General features: G+C 40.6%; 4 protein-coding genes and 2 non-coding genes across 7 annotated transcripts; 4 read left to right on the top strand and 2 right to left on the bottom strand.

The window, feature by feature from the left end:
* Positions 1-2,563: 2,563 nt before the first annotated feature.
* Positions 2,564-4,174, top strand: LOC106426203 (protein BOLA4, chloroplastic/mitochondrial-like). Its single transcript, XM_013866919.3, has 3 exons — positions 2,564-3,107; positions 3,348-3,415; positions 3,806-4,174. Exons 1-3 carry the CDS (start codon positions 2,796-2,798, stop codon positions 3,945-3,947), a joined length of 522 nt encoding a protein of 173 aa, XP_013722373.2. The 5' UTR covers positions 2,564-2,795; the 3' UTR covers positions 3,948-4,174.
* A 9,985-nt stretch (positions 4,175-14,159) lies between these two features.
* Positions 14,160-14,266, top strand: LOC125593690. The gene has a single exon (XR_007329589.1). It is a non-coding gene; the product is annotated as a small nucleolar RNA R71 (small nucleolar RNA).
* A 3,208-nt stretch (positions 14,267-17,474) lies between these two features.
* On the top strand, positions 17,475-19,358 carry LOC106426162 (uncharacterized metal-dependent hydrolase YabD-like). 2 transcript variants are annotated; one of them, XM_013866874.3, is made up of 9 exons: positions 17,475-17,737; positions 17,820-17,893; positions 17,980-18,061; positions 18,143-18,193; positions 18,272-18,372; positions 18,440-18,593; positions 18,673-18,882; positions 18,961-19,078; positions 19,160-19,358. In XM_013866874.3, exons 1-9 carry the CDS (start codon positions 17,615-17,617, stop codon positions 19,222-19,224), a joined length of 978 nt encoding a protein of 325 aa, XP_013722328.2. In that variant the 5' UTR covers positions 17,475-17,614; the 3' UTR covers positions 19,225-19,358. The 2 variants fall into 2 exon arrangements, with proteins under 2 accessions (XP_013722328.2, XP_013722329.2); XM_013866875.3 differs by having other exon boundaries at positions 17,588-17,737; positions 17,824-17,893.
* A 206-nt stretch (positions 19,359-19,564) lies between these two features.
* On the top strand, positions 19,565-21,578 carry LOC106426177 (BTB/POZ domain-containing protein At5g17580-like). The gene has a single exon (XM_048769083.1). The coding sequence runs from the start codon at positions 20,082-20,084 to the stop codon at positions 21,435-21,437; it is 1,356 nt and encodes a 451-aa protein (XP_048625040.1). The 5' UTR covers positions 19,565-20,081; the 3' UTR covers positions 21,438-21,578.
* A 105-nt stretch (positions 21,579-21,683) lies between these two features.
* On the bottom strand, positions 21,684-22,910 carry LOC106426179. Its single transcript, XM_013866887.3, has one exon. It carries the CDS (start codon positions 22,509-22,511, stop codon positions 21,930-21,932), a length of 582 nt encoding a protein of 193 aa, XP_013722341.2. The 5' UTR covers positions 22,512-22,910; the 3' UTR covers positions 21,684-21,929.
* Positions 22,788-22,890, bottom strand: LOC125593777. The gene has a single exon (XR_007329669.1). It is a non-coding gene; the product is annotated as a U6 spliceosomal RNA (small nuclear RNA).
* Positions 22,911-22,997: the final 87 nt, after the last annotated feature.

Here is a 22,997-nt window from a genome sequence, read left to right as displayed (position 1 = left end):
GTCACTTTGATGAATCCGAACATCCAACATTAGGGGGAGATAGCAGTAAACTGGTAAAAGAAATTACATGGAATCAAACATCCTTATCTTGGCAAGATCCTCAGACTCAGGAATGTGATTTAGAAGTCCAAAAGATTATACATTTACAAAAGCTAGCTAATCAATTGCCAAATTCCTTTACTGACCCGAAAAGAGTGACTAAGTCATATATACCAGCTGCTAATGCACCAATCAGAATTGATGTTCAAGAGGGACACACTCAAGTTGCTACAGAGTCTAGACAACATTTGAAACGTGGTAGACCAATAGGTTCCAAAGATAAGAACCCTTAGAAAACTAAGAAATGTGCAGAGAATGAAACCGAGGTTGTTGAAACCCTAGACACGACCGCGGCCGTTCCTAAATCTCAGGACTTAGCCGCAGCCGATCCCAAAACCCTAATAGCGATCGCGGCTGATCATGAATGCTTAGATGCGGCCGGCCCTGATGTATCTAATACTGATTCTTGGGACGCCAAGATTCAAGGTACTGAAGGTCCTGATAATAATGAGATCTCAATAAACTATGTCTTGTATGTGATACAATGGAACAGAAAGAATGTCGACATTGATGATATATTTGCATACAAGGTAGCACTTGAACTTATGGATTTGAATGAGGATCATGAACCCACATCTATTTATGAGTGCACTCAACGATCAGATTGGATCAAATGGAAAGAAGTTATAAACGTGGAGTTAAACTCTTTAAAGAAGAGAGATGTCTTTGGACCAATAGTCCGGACACCTTATGATGTTAAACCAGTCGACCATAAGTGGGTCTTTGTGAGAAAGAGAAACGAACATGGTAATGTCGTTAGATATAAAGCACGGCTCGTTGCACAATGATTCTCACAGAGACCAGAAATAGATTATGAGGAGACATACTCCCCTGTGGTGGATGCTACTACTTTTAGATTCCTGATAAGTCTGGCTATAAGAAAAAAAAAATTAGACTTGCGGTTAATGGATGTTGTAACTGCATACTTATATGGGCCACTGGATAATGAGATTTATATGAAAGTACCAGAGGGTATAGAGTTGAAAAACAAATCGAGTACTCAAGAATAACACTGTATAAAGTTGAATAAGTCACTTTATGGATTGAAACAATCAGGCCGAAATGTGGTACAATAGGTTAAGTGAGTACCTAGAGAGAGAAGGATACAAGAATGATCCGATCAGCCCTTGTATCTTTATAAAGAAATTTGGCCAGAGCTTTGTGATTATAGCAGTGTATGTTGATGATTTAAATATCCTAGGAACCTCTGGAGAGATTTCCCAAACAATTAAATATCTTAAGAAAGAATTCGAGATGAAAGATCTTAAAAAAAACAAACTTTTGTTTGGGATTACAGCTTGAGTATATAAGAGATGAAATCCTTGTGCATCAAATGACATATACAGAAAAGTACTCAAGAGATTCAACATGGACGAGTCTCACCCATTATCTAGCCCCATGGTCGTGAGGTCCCTCGGCCTAGACACTGATCTGTTCCGTCCTAAGATGGACGATAAAGATGTCCTTGGTCCCGAAGTGCCATATCTCAGTGCCATATGAGCTTTGATGTATCTGGCTAGTCACACGACCAGATATATGTTTTGCCGTGAATCTATTGTCTAGATTAAGCTCTTGTCCAACCCAAAGGCACTGGAACGGGATTAAACATGTTCTTCGTTACCTGCAAGGAATGAAAAACTTGGGTTTATTTTATACTAACCAAAACAAAGAAGGTTTAGTTGATTTTGCTGATGCATGTTATTTTTCGGATCCACACAATGCTCGATCACAGACAGACTATGTTTTCACACATGGTGGAACGGTCATATCATGGCGTTCCATGAAGCAGACGATGGCGGCCACATCTTCAAACCATTCAGAGATCTTGGCCGTTCATGAGGCCAGCCGCGAGTTGTTTAGAACAGGGGGAGTAATACGTGTTGTACTCTTTTTCCTTCACTATGGTTTTGTCCCACTGTGTTTTCCTGGTAAGGTTTTAATGAGACAACATCTAAAACGTATTATAATCCATGTATGGTTATAACATCCAAGAGGGAGTGTTAGATTATGATTTGTACTCTTTCCATATTTGTATTTTTTTCTTTAGTCTTTACATTATTATATAATGGTGTAATTCCCTATATATAAAATGCTTCTTATGTTTATGAATAATACAGAAACATATATTCTATTCTCTAGTTTCACAATATGCATCCAGACTAAGATATATCATGTAAATATATTCAGAATGCCATATGTCATATGATCTTATTGAAAATCAAAAGGGTGATGCATTACCAAACTGTATATACCCTAAAATACACACATAATTATTTTAATATTTAATTTCTAACTATAAAGTTGTCATTGCTAGCAAAATGTCAACACACGACTTAATCAGATGACCACATATGGATATGATAATATAATTCAGACAAATTTATTTATGCACTGCCGTATAGTACACTTTTTATTATATTTTCTATATAAATTTGTCAAGAACTAACTTATTCAAACGTTTTTACTTTCTCAATACATCTAATCCCGCTTCATGTTTTCTCTTTTATCAACCAAGAAATGAAAATGTGAGAGAGAAATAAAATAATTTAAAGTCATCATTAGACTTTAAAAAACAACCTCGTAGCTTCCAGACACATACACACAACAAAGCCCATAACTTTGAGTGGCCCAAATCATTTTTGCTCACTACAACAAAGCTCCCTTAAAACACTTTCCTCTCAAAACAAGTCTCAGCAATGGCAACTCGTCCACTCGTTCTTGTCTCCACCACAAGAGCGACCCTTCATCTCCTTCTCCAATCTCCAAAGAGATCCTTCACTTCGTTTTTATCATCTCCCGCCGTGAGAAGCTCCAGTACGAGATGCGTAAGCGCCGTTTTGTCTCGTGGAGAGTCTACCACGCCGTCGTTGATTTACGGCAACGGAGTTTTCAGGGCTTCTGGGTTTGGTGCTGTTAACATTCGCAGCCGGAATCTGAGTACTAGATCCTCTCAAATCAACGATGCTGGGTCGATTGATCAAACCCTTATGCAATCCATGGAGCAAAAGGTTGAAACTTTTTCTTCTTACTCATAAGCTAGTGCCGAGGTTTATAGGTTAGATTAGTGTAATATCCCGTTCGTGATTACACTCACTCACCCAGTAGATAGAATAATCAAGATTAGGTTTTATCACTAAGTTAAGATCATTAAAGACGAATCATATCTCACAAGGCATCTGTTTTTACTTCTTGTATTTGTGGCTAAAGTTCCACTTTTCTCGGTTTATTAACACGTTTTTGCTGTACAGATCAAAGAACAATTGAATGCAGAGTCTGTTTCTGTCAAGGATATGTCTGGAGATGGTCGCCACGTTTGGTAAGTAGTCTCGCTTAACTCATTATATCTTCCGGATCATTCGTTATTACACTTAATTAATGTTGTAGATATATATGTTTATTGAAGAATATGTTATATTCAGACCAGATTCACGTTTTGAGCATCTTTTTTTTTGGTCTTGTTTCATCGAACAATAAATGAAAAACCGAGCTATAGTACGAACATCGATGATTAAGTTGCTCTGTCTCGTGTGGAATAACAGAATCCAAAGAACTTTCAATTCTGCCAGCAGCATTCATCTTTGTAGAATCTTCAACGTTGACGTATAAGTTAGAACTTATTCGATTTTCTGTTCTTACCTTTTACTTGTCATATTAGATGATTCTGTTAATTAACATCAGTATTGCTTAATGTTTTTTTTTTTTGTAGCATCAATGTGGTATCATCGGCTTTTGAGGGACAATCTGCAGTGAACAGACAAAGGATGGTCTACAAAGCCATTTGGGAGGAGCTTCAGAACGTAGTTCATGCCGTTGATCAAATGACAACAAAGACTCCTTCCGAAGTTTGAAGCTTCAAGTTTTTAATGACACGAAGCCAAATCTATTATTTGAACAGCGGACAAAGCTGTTTTGTTTTATCAAAAACAAATTTGGATGTTTATTTTTGTTGTTGATGTTGGTGTGTTATCCGACTACGTGACATTGATACACTAAAATTGGATCTTTGCTACTGTCAAGTTAACAGTATAGTTGTAATATCTTTAGATTCAATTCCAGAAGACCGGTTCACATTTTATCTTTATAGGATAAAAATTTAGCTAAAACGAAGTGGAGGTTTTAACGAAGTAATAACTTAAATAACAAGTAACAAGATTAGTTTGTTTTGAATTGATTAAAAGGCGCTAGTTTAGGGTTTCTTCTTCAGGTAATAAAATCGCAAGCCAAGCAATTATTCAAGTCCGGTTTATAACAAGTCTAAACTCGGATCACTCTGATTGAATCAACCCACTCTCGTGGTGTTGATTCCTTTGCGAGTCGGTCTTGATGTCTAAACTCTCGTTTGGATCAAGATACGATGGCAAGCCTTAGAGATCAAGTCCTATATGTTCACATTACACCCTAATATCTACTCTCGCTGACTAGGGATGCAAGGCTCATTCAAATCGTGTCAAATTATCAATTAACGGCTAGCTAAATTGATTAACCCTAATTCATGCACTAAGTGATCAGTTCAATGCAAGCAATAAGAACAGATATGAATGTAGACAATCTTAAGATGACTTATTTATGCTTCAGCTAACGAATCCAAACCCTAGAACCCTAAACTAACTCGGTGACTACTCAAACATAACATAAGAACAGAGAAACATGATTTCTGAATAATACTGCATATAATAGATAGAAGAAATCAGAGGGTTCAGGATAATCTTCTCTATGAGATAGATGAGGCCTTCTCCCTTACAAGTAGCAATCGCTAAAATCAAAGCTCTCTCAGGTGTTTTCTCGCGTAAAACTAAGGTAGGTCTAAAGTAATAAATATGAGACTATATATATAGGAGCCACATGCGGCTATAGGAAAGAAATAGGAAATCTAGGGAAAATCCCGAAATATTTGGAAACTTCCTTTTTTATCTCTATCACTAGAGCAGGCACTAAGACTGCTCCGGTTGACTGTTCTGCGGGAAAAACTCCAAATCATACTTTTCTCTCTTATTTTCCTCTAGCTGGTCCATTTCCCATCCAATGCAACTCTAGACCTGTTATGACTCGAAAAGGGACTAGAAAGAGTCGATAAAATCTTGAAAACTATTAGTAAGACATACATATAATGTGCCAAAAACACAATATATCAACTCCCCCATACTTAGATCTTTGTTTGTCCTCAAACAAAATCAAGTACCAAGAACCGAGAGAAAGGTATGAAAGTGTGGGAACTCGCCTATTCTCAGCAACCATACAATAACCACGAATCTCTGAACCATATAAGCAGTCTAGCTAAAACAACACATCCTTACCAAGAACCCCACTGACTGCTGTTCAAAATGGCTCCATACTCTGTAACTCAGACCTGCCAAAGTTAAAACCTTCCAGACAAAACTCCTTATATTCAATTAAGAGTAGCCTGAGCTTCTCATCATAGGCATTAGATAGGGTAACGGTCTAGGTATGAAACATGCATTTTTTTTGTTTAAGTGGAGCTAATCAGTGTTTAGGGGTTACCAAATTTCGTAGAGGATGCAGGATATCACGCAAAATTGCAAGAGAGGATAGATCCATTGATGTCCACAACCTCTACTTGTTTTTGCGTGTTCTTCTTTAGGAACAGTCGCTCTGATCTGCATGGTTCTCCTCTCTTCTCTTTATACTCCTTCTAATTTACCAGTGACGTCTGTCTTTTCTTAAGAATCTTCTCCTTCTTCGTCACCTTATTCCTTATTCTGAAGTACATAAAGTTAATTTTTTTTTATATTTTTTTCTCTTTTTTTTTTGAATACATAAGTGATGGTGACAACGCAGGAGGTAACAATTGTGATGGTGACATACCACTGGAGTTCTTGACTTCACATTCATTCTTGTTTCTCTTCTTTTCTTAGTTAGATCATCGGCGGCTGCTCCATGTGCTTCCGCCTATTCTTCAGCAGAAAATTATGTTGCATCAACGAGTGAGAGACTGTGTCAATCCTTTCCTCTCTGACCCTTTTGTACATATCTGCACATAAGATACTGAATAACAAATGCATGAGGGCGGAACAAAGGCTTTAGGGTTTTAAGGTGGGTACTAGCTAAAGATGAGCTAGCCACTCAGGATCAGTAAGATGGGTAAAAAGAATAAAAAGTCATGTGTGGATCACGTTAAACCCTATTCTAACGCCCATAACAAGAAGAATTGCAGTCAAGATTAAGTTTAAGTTAGATGGAGTTAAGTCTTTCCAGAGTAACCTGGACAAGCTGAAAGCTTTTGGAGAACAAGATGATGTAATGTCAGAGTGTTCTGGATCCACATGTGCGTCTGTCGCTTCTGCTAAGGTCACTGAATAAGATGAATTAGAGCACGAGGGTGGTTAATACACATCATAGAATAAGGTCCTGATTCCCTCAAAGTTTGGACTGACTCGATAAAGACATCAAAACGACTCAAAGCGGACTGACTCTAAACATAAAACCAAAGGTAAACGATTAGTAGCAGATAAGCGCCTCCCCCAGACTTACTTCTCACCATCCTTGGTGAGAAAATAATTCAAGGAAAAGCTAAAATAATAAACAAGTGCAGGAAACATAAACAAAAATAGAAATAGTTCAAACGGATATAACAATGGAGAAAGAACTAGGAGACTGCCTAGTCAGTATCATCGCTCTCAGACTGGCCCGCGGAACGCTTGTTCCTTCTGCATGGAGTGGCCCATGGAGTCTCTTCGTCACCCCTTGCAGTTCCTGCTGGCTCCTTCCCTGGACGATGACTGCTCGGTGTAGGCTGGTCGTGACGAGGTTCATCTGTGCTCGGAGCTCGCACGCATCCTCCAGTGATCGCCTTCAGTATCCTCTTCATGAGGCTGTTGTTCTTCCGCTGAGAATCTACCATCCAGCGACGGTAGGCGGCGTCATCTGCGTTGTCATCAAGGGGGCCCAGGTCATATGCATTGTCGCCTCCATCTGTGCGGACAAACTCAACGTCGTCCATAGTATCGTCACGGTAGGATGATTTTGGGTCGGCGGAGAGAAACTAAGCATCAGGGACGAAACAGATGTTGGTCACATCACTTAGCGAGGTGATGTTCGGTTGAGGCAGCTTGCAGAAGAGGTTTCTCCCGTCCTGACTGAGGAAACTGTAGGTGGTCTCGTCGCGGAGAATCTGGCAGTTGATCAGGTAAGGAATATCAATGAACTCCGCTGTCTCGTTGCACTGATAGATACTGAGATCAAGCTCTAAGTGGCGGAAGAGAAGAGTTAGCAAACTCCTAGAACAGTCTTTCTTCAAAGAACCCTTAACCACTCTGGCTTTCTCGTCCATAAACATCAGAATAAGCACACAACCCGGACTGGTTGTCATCGGCGAAGTCGGAATCCCAATGTCGGAGGATTTGAGTTCGTCCTCAACACCGGCACATAGCTTCTGCAACTCCCCCTGGGTCACCTTTGACATCTGGTCCTTTGAGAAAAGCAGATTGCTCAGGACCTTTGCAGTAATTCGTAGAACAGGGTTGCAGATGTGAGACTGACTGGCTGATCGGGATTTGAAATCCCCTGAAGCGATGAATTTCCAGAATGCTTGCTCTGGGATAAAATTCCTGGGGAAGGACGTCTGAGTGTACTCCTCGGAGATCTCATAAATCTCAGTCAGCGTCTCCAAGCTGATGGAGTGCTTAACACCACTCGCAAAGAAAGCGAAGGAGGCCTCCTAAAAGATTGGGAAACTGGACCTCTTGAAAGTTAGCTCTGCGGTGGCGAGGACTTGCCTCACCAAATCAGGGTACAGCGGGTGAGTTCTGTGACAGAGATCAGATATTCCCAACACTTGGAGAACCGCATGTAAATCCTCATGGAGGCCTAGGTCGCTTAAAGCCCCGACGTCGACAAATCGTGTCGGGAAAATGTCGGTGTTGAGAAGGGTGTTGTAGCGGCGCGATGCTTCCTTATCCCATCTTGTCTCTGAAGACTTAGGGATGTTCGGATCTGTGAGGGAGATCTCGGTTCCCTCTTCTCGTGGCCATGGGCAAGTTGGGGGAACAGTATAATCCTCCGGTTCACCCCGAGCGTATGATGGCTTGATCCTAGATGCCGCCTTGGTTCGTCTGGGAGCCATCTACAAAACAAAATCAAAGGAGAAGTTCTTATTACCGTTCGATTGGGTTTTAATGGAAAAAGTTGGAAGCTTTTATGATTGCGAGTGCTCTTTCCGGACTTTTCCATAACCCAATGTATAAAGAGGAAGCAATTGATAATGGTAAACCAGATAGAATCTCGTAGAAGACTAGGTACTTAGATCATCTTGCCAATCAACATAAATCGATTTAATAGATCCTAAAATCTATATCCAAACAATCGATGCATGTGCAATTGAAGAACATTGGCGCAAAGTTTATAACCTTCCATCTATCCTAATCGATTCAACCATTCTTATCTCAACTTCTATTAACCATCCTAGCAGCAAAAGGAGAGGTCGATTTTGATTTAGATCTACCCTAAAATCGATCTATTCAAGCGCAAATAAGAGAAGAGAAAGAGGTTTTTAGGCCGAGAATCACAAAGTGATTTCGCCTCTTACCATTTGAAAGGTGGTGTGAGAGTCCTGCAATCAAACAATTCGAAATCCAAGCAAGTAGAAACCGAAAATCGCAAAACAAGTTGGAGAAGTTTGAAGAGTTTAGGTTTTAAAGAGGGGAAATCGAAGTGGAGAGGGAGGAGGCGGTTTTGGGGGAAGTAGGGAAGAGATGGGGTAAGTTCTCTTTTATAGGCCCCCACACCGTGGCCCACTTCCCACTTGCTAGGGTTTTTTTTCTTTTAAAAATTGTTACAAAAATAACTAAAATTTGAAAACTTTCCCTTTTTTTTTTGGTCCCGAGGAACTTACCTTAGCGGAGCAGCTGCTCCAAAAAATCGGAGACTGTTCCGGTTGAGTAACTCGGGGTTTTTGATTTTTTTTTCTATCCTGCAAATAGGTAAAAAGAAACACAAAAACGAAATCTAAAAGAATTATTTACACTCACCAGTGGGTTGCCTTCCACCAAGCGCTTGGTTTAAGTCACTAGCTTGACTTGGTTGGCCTATTAGGCTAAGGAAATATCGCTTAGGGGAATTTCTTCACCCTCTGTGATTTTTGTCTCAGCAAGGTATGGCTTTATGCGTTGACCGTTGACAACAAATTATTCCCCTTTGATGTTCAGCAACACAACAACTCCGTGGGGGCGGACCTCTTTTATGGTGAATGGTCCGGACCATCTAGATCGCAACTTTCCAGGGAACAATCATAACCTTGAGTTGAAAAGGAGTACCTGATCCTTAGGTTGAAAGTTGCGGCTGATGATCCTCTTGTCATGGTAGGCCTTAGTTCGCTCCTTGTAGATCTTAGAGCTTTCATAGGCGAGATGCCTAATTTCCTCCAGCTCGTGAATCTGCATGGATCGTCTCTCTACTGCTGGTTTGATGTCGAAGTTGAGTAGCTTCACAGCCCAAGCTGCCTTATACTCCAACTCAACCGGCAGGTGACAAGCTTTACCGTACACCAGATTGTAGGGAGTGGTCCCGATAGGTGTTTTGTAGGCTGTTCTGCAAGCCCAGAGAGCGTTGTCTAGCTTGAGTGACCAGTCCTTGCGACTTGTGTTAACTGTTTTCTGCAGGATGCTCTTGATTTCTCTGTTTGAAACTTCCACTTGTCCACTAGTTTGAGGGTGATATGACATGGCTACCTTGTTTTGCACGCCGTTCTTCTTTAATAGACCTGCAAAGATCTTGTTGAAGAAGTGACTACCCCCATCACTGATGACTACGCGTGGTACCCCAAATCTTGGAAAGATTATGGATTTGAACATCTTAGTCACCACCTTTGCGTCGTTTGTGGGACTGAATATTGCTTCCACCCACTTAGAAACGTAGTCAACTGCTACCAATATGTACTCGTTCTTGAAATATGGTGGGAACGGTCCCATGAACTCGATTCCCCAACAATCGAATACTTCAACTTCCAAGATGAATTTCTGAGGCATCTCATTCCGTCGCTGACATGAGTCACATCTAGAGATGTAGGAATAGGCGTTTTGGAACATTGCTGGCCACCAAAAACCAGGTTGAAGGATCTTAGACACGGTTTTAAATGTTGCAAAGTGCCCTGCATAATTGGAACCATGACAGTGATAGAGGATTCCTGGAATCTCAGACTTAGATACACATCGTCGAAATATTCCATCCTTGCAACTTCGGTACAGGTAGGGTTCATCCCAATAGTAGTGTCTTGCTTCTCTTAGAAATTTATGTTTATCATTGCGAGTGAATTTGACAGGTTCTTTTTCAGCAGCCAAATAGTTGGCGATCTCAGCAAACCATGGAGGACTGGGATATTGCTTTTTGATTGCACAGACAAGGTGTTCCAGAACGCTGGAGGAAAATGGATGGAGCGGTTGTTCTGCGACGCTTCCCAGACTGATCGAGTAGACGTGCTCGACTGGAAGGCTGTCATCAAGTGCTGTGTCTTCATCTATCTTCATTCTGGAGAGGTGATCTGCAACGCTTTTCTCAATGCCTTTTTTGTCCTTGATTTCTAGGTCAAATTCTTGGAGCAGTAAGATCCATCAGAGTAGCCTTGGTTTTGTATCCTTCTTCGTCAGCAAATACCTCAATGCTGCATGATCCGTGTGCACTATCACCTTGGAGCCAACTAGGTAGGATCTGAACTTTTCAAAGGCGTAAACGATTGCTAAAAGTTCCTTTTTTGTAGTTGCATAGCGACATTGAGCTTCGTCTAGTGTCCTGCTCGCGTAATAGATCACGTGAAGCTTCTTATCCTTTCGTTGGCCTAGCACAGCTCCAACCGCAAAATCGCTTGCGTCTGTCATGATCTCGAAGGGGAGCTCCCAGTATGGTGGTTGCACGATGGGTGTGATGACTAGAGCTTCTTTGATCGTGTGGAAGGCTGACAAACAATCACTATCGAACCCAAATCTTGTCTCCTTGAAGAGCAGGCGAGTGAGTGGTCTTGCGATTTTGGAGAAGTCCTTGATGAATCTTCTGTAAAAGCCAGCGTGTCCGAGGAAACTCCTGATTCCTTTGACTGAGTTTGGAGGTTGTAAGCTCATCATGACTTCTATCTTTGCTTTGTCAACTTCGATCCCTTTTTCTGAGACTTTGTGACCGAGAACAATCCCATCTCTCACCATGAAGTGACACTTCTCCCAATTCAAAACGAGATGCTTTTCCTCACAACGCTGAAGGACCCTGCATAAGTTTGACAAACACACAGAAAAGGAGTTCCCATAGACGCTAAAATCGTCCATGAAAACTTCCATTATGTTCTCAATTAGGTCAATGAAAATAGACATCATGCAACACTGGAATGTCGCAGAAGCGTTGCACAAACCAAACGGCGTTCTCCTGTAGGCAAAAGTGTCGTAAAGACACGTGAAGGTCGCCTTCTCCTGATCGTCTGGGTGAATGAGAATCTGAATAAACCTGAATAACCATCTAAAAAGCAGTAATATGGGTGGTTAGCCAATCTCTCAAGCATTTGATCAATGAATGGAAGCGGGAAGTGATTCTTTCGTGTGGCTGTATTTAGTTTTCGAAAATCAATACACATACGGTGGCCAGTTACTGTCCTAGTAGGTATCAATTCATTCTTTTCATTAGCAACCACAGTAATCCTACCTTTCTTAGGAACTACATGAACATGACTAACCCACTTACTATCAGAAATCACATAAATTACACCAGCTTCTAGAAGTTTCATTATCTCTTTCTTGACAATTTCTTTTAGATTTGGGTTTAACCGCCTCTGATGTTCTACAGAAGTCATCGATTCATCTTCTAGGTGTATTCTATGCATGCATAAATCAGGTGAAATACCGGGAATATCGTCTAACGAATATCCTATTGCCTTGCGGTATTTTCTCAATTCACACAATAGTTTAGCAGTTTCCACATTATTTAGTTTACAGTTCACAATGACAAGATATGTGGAATTAGGTCCAAGAAACGCATACCTGAGTCCCGCTGGAAGGGACTTTAATTCGATCTTTGGAGCCTTGAGTTCGCTCCAGGAATCATCGAGCAGGCTGGTTGGTTTGGTCGGCTTTTTAGGAGCAGTTGCTTCTTCGGGTGAAATCTGATTGCTCGTCTCCCCCAGACTTAGAAAAGCGACTGTCTTCTCAATGCTTCCACACGAATCTAGCATCTTTTCGTACCCGTCAGCATCAACGTTGCATGTGTTCTGCTCAGACTCTACTCGTATCAGGGCTACTACCAAAGGATCATCTACGAGGATTTCTTCGATCATCCCTTGTTGAGGGGTCAAGGCGGCGTTCTCGTCGCTAATTGTGAAGTTCTGCCCATCTAGCATAGGTCGTTTGAGCAGCTCATCCATCTTGAACTTCATCACAATATCTCCCATTTGGAGATCAATTCTCCCGTTGCGGACATCAATGATTGCACCAGCTGTGCATAGGAAAGGTCGGCCCAGAATGAGGGGGTCTTTTGGTTCATCTTCGAGCTCTAGAACCACGAAGTCTGCCGGAACAGTGGTGTCACCAATTTGAACTTGCAGATCTTCGAGAACACCTACTGGCAACTTGACTGATCTGTCTGCGAACACCAAAGAAATCCTGGTTGGCTTGAAATTGGTTAGTCCCATGCGTTTTACAACTGAATAGGACATGAGATTCACACTGGAACCCATATCGCATAAAGAACAAGCGAAGACTGTTTTTCCAATCTGAACATATAGGATAAATTTTCCAGGATCTTCCAATTTCCTGACTGTTCTGTTTTGAAGGACTACACTGCATTCTTTCGAGACCATCATGATGTCGCTGTCTGTAGAGGTCTTCCCAGAGATCAGCCCTTTCATAAGACTGCGCATTGAAGGAATCATCTGAATAGCATCCATGAGAGAGAACTTAACATTCAACTCATCTAGCATCTTCTTGCACTTCATCTCTTCGCAATCATTGAGTGATTTCTTAGCAGGGACTGGGTAGGGAACTTTTGGAATGTAGACACGAGTAGGAACAGGTTGATCTTGCATCGTGGGAGCTACTGGTTCTGCGGCTGTTGGCTGTTCTGGTTCATGATCGTCGTCGTGGACATCCTCAAGCGGAGGTTGTTCTCCCTCTTTCTGTTTTCCCTTCTCTTGAGCAGTGAGCTTCTTGGGGACAAGATCTGATAGATGTCTTCCACTTCTCAGTTCGATTGCGTTACAGTCCTTGGGATTCTTGTTTGTTTTCCCTGGGAGTGTTCTCTGTTGCCTTTTTATTGTCTCAGCTGTTTGAGCAATCTGAACGTCCATCTGCCTTATGTGGCTTGCTACAACGTCGTATTTGGAATTCAATTTCGTGAACATGTTGTCCATCCGAGTGTTTATCTCGGTTGTAACCTGGTTCAGTGTTTTTCCTTGAATCTGTTGCCCCTGCAGAAGTTGTTGCATCATTCTCTTCAGCTCATCTGGCGGACCGCTCGCGATTGTAGAAAGCAGCCTGCATATTATTATGCCTGTTCTGAAATTGATTCTGAGCCTGGCTGAGGATGAACATCTTCCCATTCTGATTTTGATTCTGATTCTGATTCTGAAGGTATGGCTTCCGATATCCAGTGTTTTGGAACTTATTTCCCTGAGATATGTCATTGGGGTTGTCTGGATTGGTCTTGTATGAGAACATGTGCGGGTTGTTCCTCACATTAGGGTTTGGGTGGTAGTTTTTGAACTGCCAACCCTGCCCATTGACGTAGCTGACCTCTTGTTGATGTTCTTCCGATGTCTCGGTTTCTGCTGCAGCATCTGTAGTACCTGGTTCAGATTGGTCTCTTCCATGAGATAGATCTGATTCTGATTGTTCTTGAGTAGCAGATCGACCTTAGCGGCGAGGTCATCAATCTTCCTAGTGTCGATGTTGTTTACCTTCTTGGAACGGTCAGTCTCCTCGTTTTTGTTGGACGAACTAGCTGCCATATTCTCTATTAGCGCATGAGCTCCTTCTGTGGTTTGAGTCATGAAATCTCCATTGCTCGCTGCGTTTAGAGCATTGCGGAACTCCCATTCCATACCATCATAGAAGATTCCTAGGACATGGTCATCGCCAAACCCGTGATGAGGACACTCTCTGAGGGTATCATTGAACCGTTCCCATGCTTCGTTGAAAGGTTCATTAGCGAGTTGCTTGAAGGAGGAGATCTTGTTCCATAGAGCAGCTGTTTTGGCTTTCGTGTAGAAGTGTCCCAAGAAAGCTGCTCTAACCTGTTCCCAAGAAGTTAGGGACCCTGTAGGTAATGACTTAAGCCATCGTGAAGCCTTGTCCGCTAGAGAGAATGGAAACATCATGCATTTGATGTAGTCGGGTGGGACGCCGTTTGCACGGGTGAAACTGCATATCTCTTCAAAAGCTTCAATGTGTTCCATCGGTATCTCAGCTGACAGTCCATGGAACATCTTTCTCTGGAAAAGATTGATCATGCCGGGTTTTATCTCAAAGTCTGCCCTTTGACACGGTGGTGGAGGGATAGCAGAGCGCGTAGCAGGGATGTTACGCGGTAGGTTTCTCTCACCAATTGGGACAGGTGGTTCCCGCTGTGCAGCCAGTTGCTGTACTGCGATTGTTTGCTGCAACTCTTGCATATGTTGCATCTGTTGTTGCATATGTTGCATAGAAGCGGCCATTTGTTATGGAGTGCCGAAATCGGCCATTGTTGCAGTAATTGATTTTTGTTGACGGTTGGTTCTTTCTAAGCTTGCGAGTTTCTGATTTGTAAGCGAAATTAAGTCCCCTTGTGTATTGCTCCGAGTATGTCTACTGGTCATGCACATGGGTCATTAACTGCAAAAAGGATTAAACAAGTTAGAAGTTTTAGACTAAATAAATAACCGAAAAATAAAGGTAAAAAGCTGGTCTCGTCGCAACGACCCCAAAACTTGATACACTAAAATTGGATCTTTGCTACTGCGAAGTTACTTTAGATTCAATTCCAGATGACCAGTTCACACTTTATCTTTATGGGATCAAATTTAGCTAAAACGAAGTGGAGCTTTTTAATGAAGTAATAACTTAAATAACAAGTAACAAGATTAGGTTGTTTTGAATTGATTAAAAGGCGCTAGTCTAGGGTTTCTTCTTCAGGTAATGAAATCGCAAGCCAATCAATTATTCAAGTCCAGTTTATAACAAGTCTAAACTCGGATCACTCTGATTGAATGAACCCACTTTCGTGGTGTTGATTCCTTTGCGAGTCGGTCTTGATACCTAAACTCTCGTTTGGATCAAGATACGATGGCAAGCCTTAGAGATCAAGTCTGATATGTTCACTTTACACCCTAATATCTACTCTCGCTGACTAGGGATGCAAGGCTCATTCAAATCGTGTGAAGTTATCAATTAACGACTAGCTAAATTGATTAACCCTAATTCATGTACTAAGTGATCAGTTCAATGCAAGCAAAAAGAACAGATATGAATGTAGACAATCTTAAGATGACTTATTTATGCTTCAGCTAACGAATCCAAACCCTAGAACCCTAAACTAACTCGGTGACTACTCAGACATAACACAAGAACAGAGAAGCATCATTTATGAATAATACTGCATATAATAGATTGAAGAAATCAGAGCGTTCAGAATAATCTTCTCTATGAGATAGATGATGCTTTTTCCCTTACAAATAGCAATCGCTAAAATCAAAGCTCTCTCGGATCTTTTCTTGCGTAAAAAATAAGGTAAGTCTAAAGTAATAAATATGAGACTATATATATAGGAGCCACAGACGGCTATAAGAAAGAAATAGGAAATCTAGGGCAAATCCCGAAATATTTGAAAACTTCCTTTTTTATTTTTATCGCTGGAGCATGCAATAAGGCTGCTCCGGTTGACTGTTCTGCGCGAAAATCTCCAAATCATACTTTTCTCTTTTCTGTTCCTCTAACTGCTCCATTTCTTATCTAATGCAACTCTAGACCTGTTATGACTCGAAAATAGACAGAAAGACTCGATAAAACCTTGAAAACTATTAGTAAGACATACATATAATGTGCCAAAAACACAATATATCAGACATCCTTTACTGTGTTTCAATTTTTTTGTCGTCAGCCACTCACATAGGTACATTTTACGTAGCTTCTTGAACCTGGATAATTACACTAGTCAACAAGTTTCACAATATGCTTGGGGTAATTTGGAACAATTTTGTTTTAGCGTATCATTAGAGACTTGATCTAATACGATTATAAATAATATAATATCAAAGATTAAATCAATATATTTCTTGCTAAAAATAACATTTTATGCTTCAACAAAGAAAACCTAATGTTGTGAAGATACCACAAAGGTAATATCACACTTTGCATTAGACTTGTAAACGAAAAAAAAAATGCAATTTCATAATAATTAAAGTGAAAGGAGAAAATGAAAGAATGAACACTTGAACGGTGTGTGTGGCACAAAAAAAAAACTCTTAAAAAAAATAAAGTGGCAAACGATGTTCATGACTTCATTTTCTCCCCGAACATGTATATATTCGGAGAGAGATCACTACAAGGAAGCCTTCAAAAAGAAAAAGATCACTACAAGGAATACACATCACTGCTTCATCTCTAATTAACTCCGGCGACCTAGTCGGTGATAATGTCAGGGCAGGTTTCCATAGGAAAGTTGAGATCTCTGTGGCAAGTTATTATGTCTTGTTGATGGAGCTGAAGGAGGAACAATAAATACTTGACAACCCTGATCAGATTTCTCGCCGGTAGTGTGTGGCCGGAATGTTGCTACGGCGATTATCGCCGGCAAAATGAGAAGGAGAAGAAGCAGTAATGTTGAAGGGGACATCAGAGATACTTTGGTAAAGAATACTTGTCTCTTGTTGCATTGGAACAGTAACTATATATCATAACGATATCTTTTTTTGCGAAAATTTATTTTAAATCTTGTTGTAACGCTCATTAGTGATATGGGAAGAGTTGCGGTGTTTTCTTGGGGCTACAAGTGTTAAAGGAATGACTTATGGCTAGCTTCACTTTTTCCTTGTCTAATCGAACCTTCTTTGACTACTTTTGTTTTATTTTATAGCGTGACAACACGATAAGTCTCTATCCATTTCCAAACATGACTAGGCATTTCCATATGTTGCCTCATGTCTAAAGTTTAGCACACTGCTGCACCACGTGGATTGACCAGCTTCATACTCTCGACAGAGAGAACTGAGAAGACATTCTTTTTTTTATGAAACTGAGAAGACATTCATCTTCTTTATCAATATGTTTTTCTTTAGAAAGTTTATATCAAATACAGGTATTGAATAATTTTTATCTTTAACAATATGTTGCCTAAGTGAAATTAGGGTTAATTAGGCATATATACTTTGCAGGAGTTTTCTTTTTGCTTTTCAGAAACTAAACCAGAAAAGTAACTATAATAACAGAGTTGTTTTGTCAAATAATAGTATTGGGGTCAATGTAGAATTTATACAAAATACCGGGCGGAAGAAAAAAAAAAGGAAAAAAAAAACAGAAACTGTAGTTTGGGAGGAGAATTACGAAGCGGTTCTGAGAAGATGAAACTGTTCGACGCGCACTGTCACCTTCAAGACCCCAGGATTATCAGCAAAGCTCCTCAGCTCATCTCCTCCGCTGTAGCTTCTGGCGTCTCTGCCTTCGCCGTCAATGGAGTCTCCGAGGTTAGGCTCTGTCAGAGATTTCCAAAATGATAGCTTTTACATTTTACTGAATTGAATTTGGGCTTCGTTTAATTTTGGATAGAAAGATTGGAACTTGGTCAAAGAGATGGGAGTGAAATACCCTTCTGTTGTTCCCTGCTTTGGTATTCATCCATGGTACGAACTCTGTGTATGTAATATATACATTCAGTTACTGGTCAAGTTTCAGACTTTAAAGGTCCTTTTGAGTGTTTTGAGTATAGGTATGTAGCAGAGAGGAGTCCTCAATGGTTTGAGACGTTGAAGAGCTTGTTTGAGACCACTCCTAGTGCTGCTGTTGGAGAAGTAAATGTCTCTTGTCTCTTTTGAATTGAAGAAAACCTATTCGTTGTTGGTTGAAGCTGCTTTTCTTATTCATTGTAACAGATTGGTTTGGACAAAGGGTCTAAGGGAAGGGAGATTGATTTCTCAGATCAGGTTTCATGATTGATAAAGAAGAAACTTTTGTGCTTACATAGTTTGATGCTAAAATCTGCATTTTTTAAAAATGTTCAGGTTGGAGTGTTTCGTCGACAGCTTGAACTTGCAAAGGAACTGAATAAACCTGCGTCCATTCACTGTGTCCGTGCATTTGGGGATCTACTTGAGATAACAAAGTATGATCCTTTGCTTCCTGTTGTGTGTAGCAAAGCAAAAAGTGTGATGTTGTACCGTAATGCGCAGATCTGTAGGGCCTTTTCCTGCTGGGGTCATCCTTCACTCGTACTTGGGCGCAGCTGAGATGGTTCCTGAGTTTGCAAAGCTCGGTGCATACTTCTCCTTCTCTGGTTTTCTCATGTCCATGAGCGAGAAGAAAGCCAAGAAGATGTTGAAAGCAGTAAGATTCCCATATTTCTCTACTCGTAGATTACAGTTTTTAGGTGGAATAGAATCTTGATTTCAGTTCTTCTTGGTAGGTTCCTTCTGATAGGATCTTATTAGAGACTGATTCACCGGATGCATTACCAAAGTCAGAGTCAGGGACTCTCTACTTTGTACAAGGAGATCCTTCTCTGCTGCCAGAAAAAGGAAACTCATCTCAGGATCTTGAGTCTAATGCTTCCTCCAGTGGCGGCTCGATGAAATTGCCGAAGGAAACACTTAATCACCCTGCTAACATTCATACCGTATGTGTTGTTGTTGCTTAATGAATGCTTAAACCAATCTTCTTTCTCATATAAGACCCTAATCAATTACGGTTACAGGTACTCGGGTATGTAGCAAGGTTGTTGGACATGAACAACGAAGAACTCGCGGAACTAAGCTATACAAATGCTGTTCGGTTGTTCTCTTATTCTGGTTCTAAGCTGCTTCTTGAGAGAAGTAAATCATTTCTTCTAGTTTGTCTCTTCGCATCTTTGTTTGGCCTCGGAACAAGTTTTTGATAAGGATCTTTGTCTTTAGGTGCCGCTGATGTCTCTGGTCACACTCAGAACCATTCAACAACACATGTACCATCAAGTTCTTAAGACATTTACAAGTCTTTGAAGTTGCAATAGTGTTGTAGACTCACACTTCACTTTGTATAAGACTTTTTTTTAACTATATTTGACATGTTCATATATGATATGATGATGATAATAAAGATTATAGATTTACATAATATGTATTTTGTTATTGCACCTGTGTAAATTCATTTGATGATAAGATTTGAGTCATTATTTTTTGCTTTTTAAAAAAAAATTAAATTGGTAACAAACAACTTAACTTGATTCCTATATCTCCGCAGGTCTCTTGATTTTGTTTTTGAATTATTTGTGTGTTTGGCCCTATGCTTCTCTGCTTTTACCTTCCGTTGTTGCAGAACACATGATGAAACTAAGTACTTTGTGTTGTTGAAGCCTAAAACACAGACCAACTCATAAACACACATTCCTTCAAGAAAAGATGTCAGATTTTGAAACCAGGTAAGGTTTCGTCATCTGTTCTATTTCAGATTAGTATCATCATTCCTGATTTAAACACATAAATATTCATTTTGTTTGAAGAAACTCGAAGTCAGAGCTTCATATCAACGTTAAGGATGTTGCGTTTCATCTCTCCAAAGTATGTTTCTTTCTATTCTCCATTAGATTTATCAAAAAGAGAGATTGTTTCCTAATTTTTCAGTTTTTTTTTGTTTGTGTAGGAAACTATAGCAAAGAGATCAGCGACAGTGAGCTCATTACTCGAGAGAAACAAGATCGATGAGCTTCCCTGTATCCTACGCGATATAGAAACTGATCCAGAAACCTTCAAGCTCGTTGCTAAGTTCTGCTACGGCTACAAAGTGAACCTTTCGTCTGATAACATCGTATCCGTTCTCTGCATAGCCTACTACTTAGGGATGAAAGAAGAACACAGCACTGATAACTTGCTGGGAAAGGCATCTAGTTTCTTAGAAACACGAGTTCTACCCAGCTGGAACGAGACCGTAAACGCTCTTCGTTCAGGGGACAAGAGTCTCGACAAGCTAGCGGATTTCGAACTCGTGGATCTCTTCTTCGATTCCCTTATCGAAAAAGCTTCCTACGATCCAAGACTCCTCGGCGAACCGATCAAGAACAGAGAGGAAACAACAAGTGAGTATAGACCTAACCCTAGGAGAAGACTGTTTGATAACGACTGGAAGTCTGAAGATTTGATCACTCTCCCGCTTCGGTTTTACGAGCCTTTGATGATCCGAGCTACGGAATCACGCAGCATTCCTGTTGAATACATCGTTTCATCGGTATGTAACTATACGAAGAAATGGGTTTTGGACGAGGAAGATAGCGTGTCAGGCAAGAAAAGAGAAGTTGTCGAAGCGGTTGAGAGGCTTTTGCCTCACAAGAGAGGGCTCATCTCTTGCGAGTTCTTGTTCAAGACGCTAAAACATTCTATCTCGTTAGAAGCTAGCTCTGAATGTCGAAATGGGTTTGGGATCAGAGTCAGCAAACAGCTCGACATGGCTACACCAACGGATCTCAAGATTCTAACGCAAGGATACGGAGAGAAAGACATCCAGCTCGTTAGAACTGTGGTCACTAGCTTTTACTCTAACTACACCAACGAAGAAGAAGACTCCGAAGACGTTTCTGTTTTCGTCAAAGTGGCGAAGCTCTTGGAGGAGTTTCTGTTATTAGCTGCGAGTGAGGATACTTCTCTGAAGCTGGAGGCGTTTGTGGCGTTAGGGGAGATCACGGCGGCGATTTCGCTCGGTGTTTTGAGGTACTCAGATGGGATTTACAGAGCGGTTGATGTTTTCTTGGAGAGGCGTGGATACTTGACCGAGTCTGAGAAGATGGAAGCTTGTAAGGTTCTTGACTGTAAGAAACTTTCTAGGCAAGGATGCGAGGAAGCTGCGAAGAACCAGAGGCTTCCTCTTAGGGTTGTTGTTCAGATTTTGTTTGTTCCTCAGCTTCAGATAAGGGATACAGTGGCGAAAGAGATTAAGGGAGGAGAAGAGAAGGTAGAGGAAGAAGAGGTTACGGTTTGGAGCGATGAGGATGAGATGGAGAAGATGAGTGAGAAGCTGTTAGGGATGGAGATTCAGGATCATGAATGTGTTATTCATCGATGGAAGAAGGCGAAGAAGGTAAGTGTGTGGAGTCAAGTGAAGAGGAAGTTTGGTTGCTTGACTACTTCTTCTTCAGATGATGCTTGCACCTGTGATGCCAAGAACAACAACAAGAAGAAGAAGATTCATCATCTCTACAAATAAATAAACAAATAACTTCAGATAAGACACTTTGTTCTGTTCTTGTTGTTGCTCTCTTTCTGACATTGGCTGTTTTTTTTTTGTTAATGATTATTTTCTCAATTCATCCAAAACCATGAGAACAGTGCAAATAAATCTACAACAAAACAAATTATTCTATAGACTTTGACATGGTATTTTAGTTCATACTCAAAACTACGATGTTCCTTGTCTCACACGTCTATTAGGGTTTTGACATTGGAGAAGATGTTTTTTTTTTTGTTATTGATTATTTTCTGAATTCATCCAAAACCAGAAGAACAATAGAAAGAAAGCTAAAACAAAACAAAATCTTCTATGGACTTTCACATGTTACTTAAGTTCATACTCAAAAACAATGTTCCTTGTCTCACACGTCTATTAGGGTTCAGCTTTTTCAAAGCCTTTCCTCTCTGTTCAAACCATAGTTAACAACCCAAAAAGACGATCAGTTCCTGATCATTCAGTATCATCAAATCATCTGTTCCCCACGGATAATCTCAAAGGAGTTCTATCGCAATCCTTATCAACGCCACTCTCATCATGATGTTCTTGATGATCTTCGTCTCCCATTCTCATATGATCCGGAATCAGTTTATTAGTACTTCTTTCATTTAGATCCTCCTCCTCCTCCTCTTCTGCTGCTTTTACTCCTCCTTCATCTCCAAGAACCACCACATTCCCGAACTGCACGTGCTTCTCTCCGTCCCTCGGCGAATTCCTCGGCTCCACCGCAGCCACGGGATGTGAATCCGACATGACGATTTCCGTGATGCTTTTATTGTTTTTCTCCTCCTCCTCCCCGCCTTTCTCAGGATCGAATCTGGAAACTCTTTGGCTTATGGAGAGGATGCAAGGCTTGAGGAGACAAGAGTAGATGTAAGCCAAGAACCAGAAGAACCATGGGATACCAACGAAGAACATACCCGCTTGTAGAAACAGAGGATTTGGATCATGTTGGACGAGGTAAAGCCCGAGAAGGACTCCTCCTGTGAGGATGCATGAAAGAAAGAGAAGAGTGACGATGTATATTCTTGGATCACCTGTTCTTTGATCCATTCGAATTCCCGACCACTAGATCTGAAACACGGATGAACAAGACCTAGAGATCGTGTTTTTTTTCTTTCTTCCTCTTTTGTGTATTGTGTGTGTTTCTTGAATTAGACTATGGTTTTTTCGTTTTTTCTTAATTTCTTTATCCGGACAATTGGATGTAACAGAAACAGGAAAGACCGCTAAATGAGGACTTAATTTTATATATCTATTTATTTTCCTTCATTCGCTAAATGACTATGAATTTTTTTTAATATGGTAGTGTCATTTTTTTTGAGAAAGAAAAATTTGGACCATTTCTCGATTTGTGCGTGTCATCCTTGCGCAGGGGCCATGCTAATCTTCTCTGTATCGTTCCAATTTTATCGGATGTCCCCGAAGGGACAAATATAACATTTAAATATGGTAGTGTCATTGTGAAGTTGTTAAGAGACATTGGCTTATATTAAAGGTGATATACAGACGGATTAATTCGGGGAATATAGTTTTTTC

The sequence above is a fragment of the Brassica napus genome, chromosome C9 (assembly GCF_020379485.1).
Source record: "Brassica napus cultivar Da-Ae chromosome C9, Da-Ae, whole genome shotgun sequence".
Taxonomy (NCBI): Eukaryota; Viridiplantae; Streptophyta; class Magnoliopsida; order Brassicales; family Brassicaceae; genus Brassica; species Brassica napus.
The sequence above is the reverse complement of the archived record's forward strand: the minus strand, read 5'-3'. Positions and strand labels throughout refer to the sequence as shown.

What these genes read in the sequence shown, in the direction of transcription:
- LOC106426203 (XM_013866919.3), top strand. Translation starts at nt 2,796, where the DNA reads ATGGCAACTCGTCCACTCGTTCTTGTCTCCACCACAAGAGCGACCCTT. An exon ending in TGCAATCCATGGAGCAAAAG is followed by an intron (nt 3,108 to 3,347) that starts GTTGAAACTTTT and finishes TTTGCTGTACAG; the next exon opens with ATCAAAGAACAATTGAATGC. An exon ending in GGAGATGGTCGCCACGTTTG is followed by an intron (nt 3,416 to 3,805) that starts GTAAGTAGTCTC and finishes TTTTTTTTGTAG; the next exon opens with CATCAATGTGGTATCATCGG.
- LOC106426162 (XM_013866874.3), top strand. Translation starts at nt 17,615, where the DNA reads ATGAAACTGTTCGACGCGCACTGTCACCTTCAAGACCCCAGGATTATC. An exon ending in TGCTTTGGTATTCATCCATG is followed by an intron (nt 17,894 to 17,979) that starts GTACGAACTCTG and finishes TTTTGAGTATAG; the next exon opens with GTATGTAGCAGAGAGGAGTC. An exon ending in TAAGCTGCTTCTTGAGAGAA is followed by an intron (nt 19,079 to 19,159) that starts GTAAATCATTTC and finishes CTTTGTCTTTAG; the next exon opens with GTGCCGCTGATGTCTCTGGT.
- LOC106426177 (XM_048769083.1), top strand. Translation starts at nt 20,082, where the DNA reads ATGAAAGAAGAACACAGCACTGATAACTTGCTGGGAAAGGCATCTAGT.
- LOC106426179 (XM_013866887.3), bottom strand. Translation starts at nt 22,511, where the DNA reads ATGGATCAAAGAACAGGTGATCCAAGAATATACATCGTCACTCTTCTC.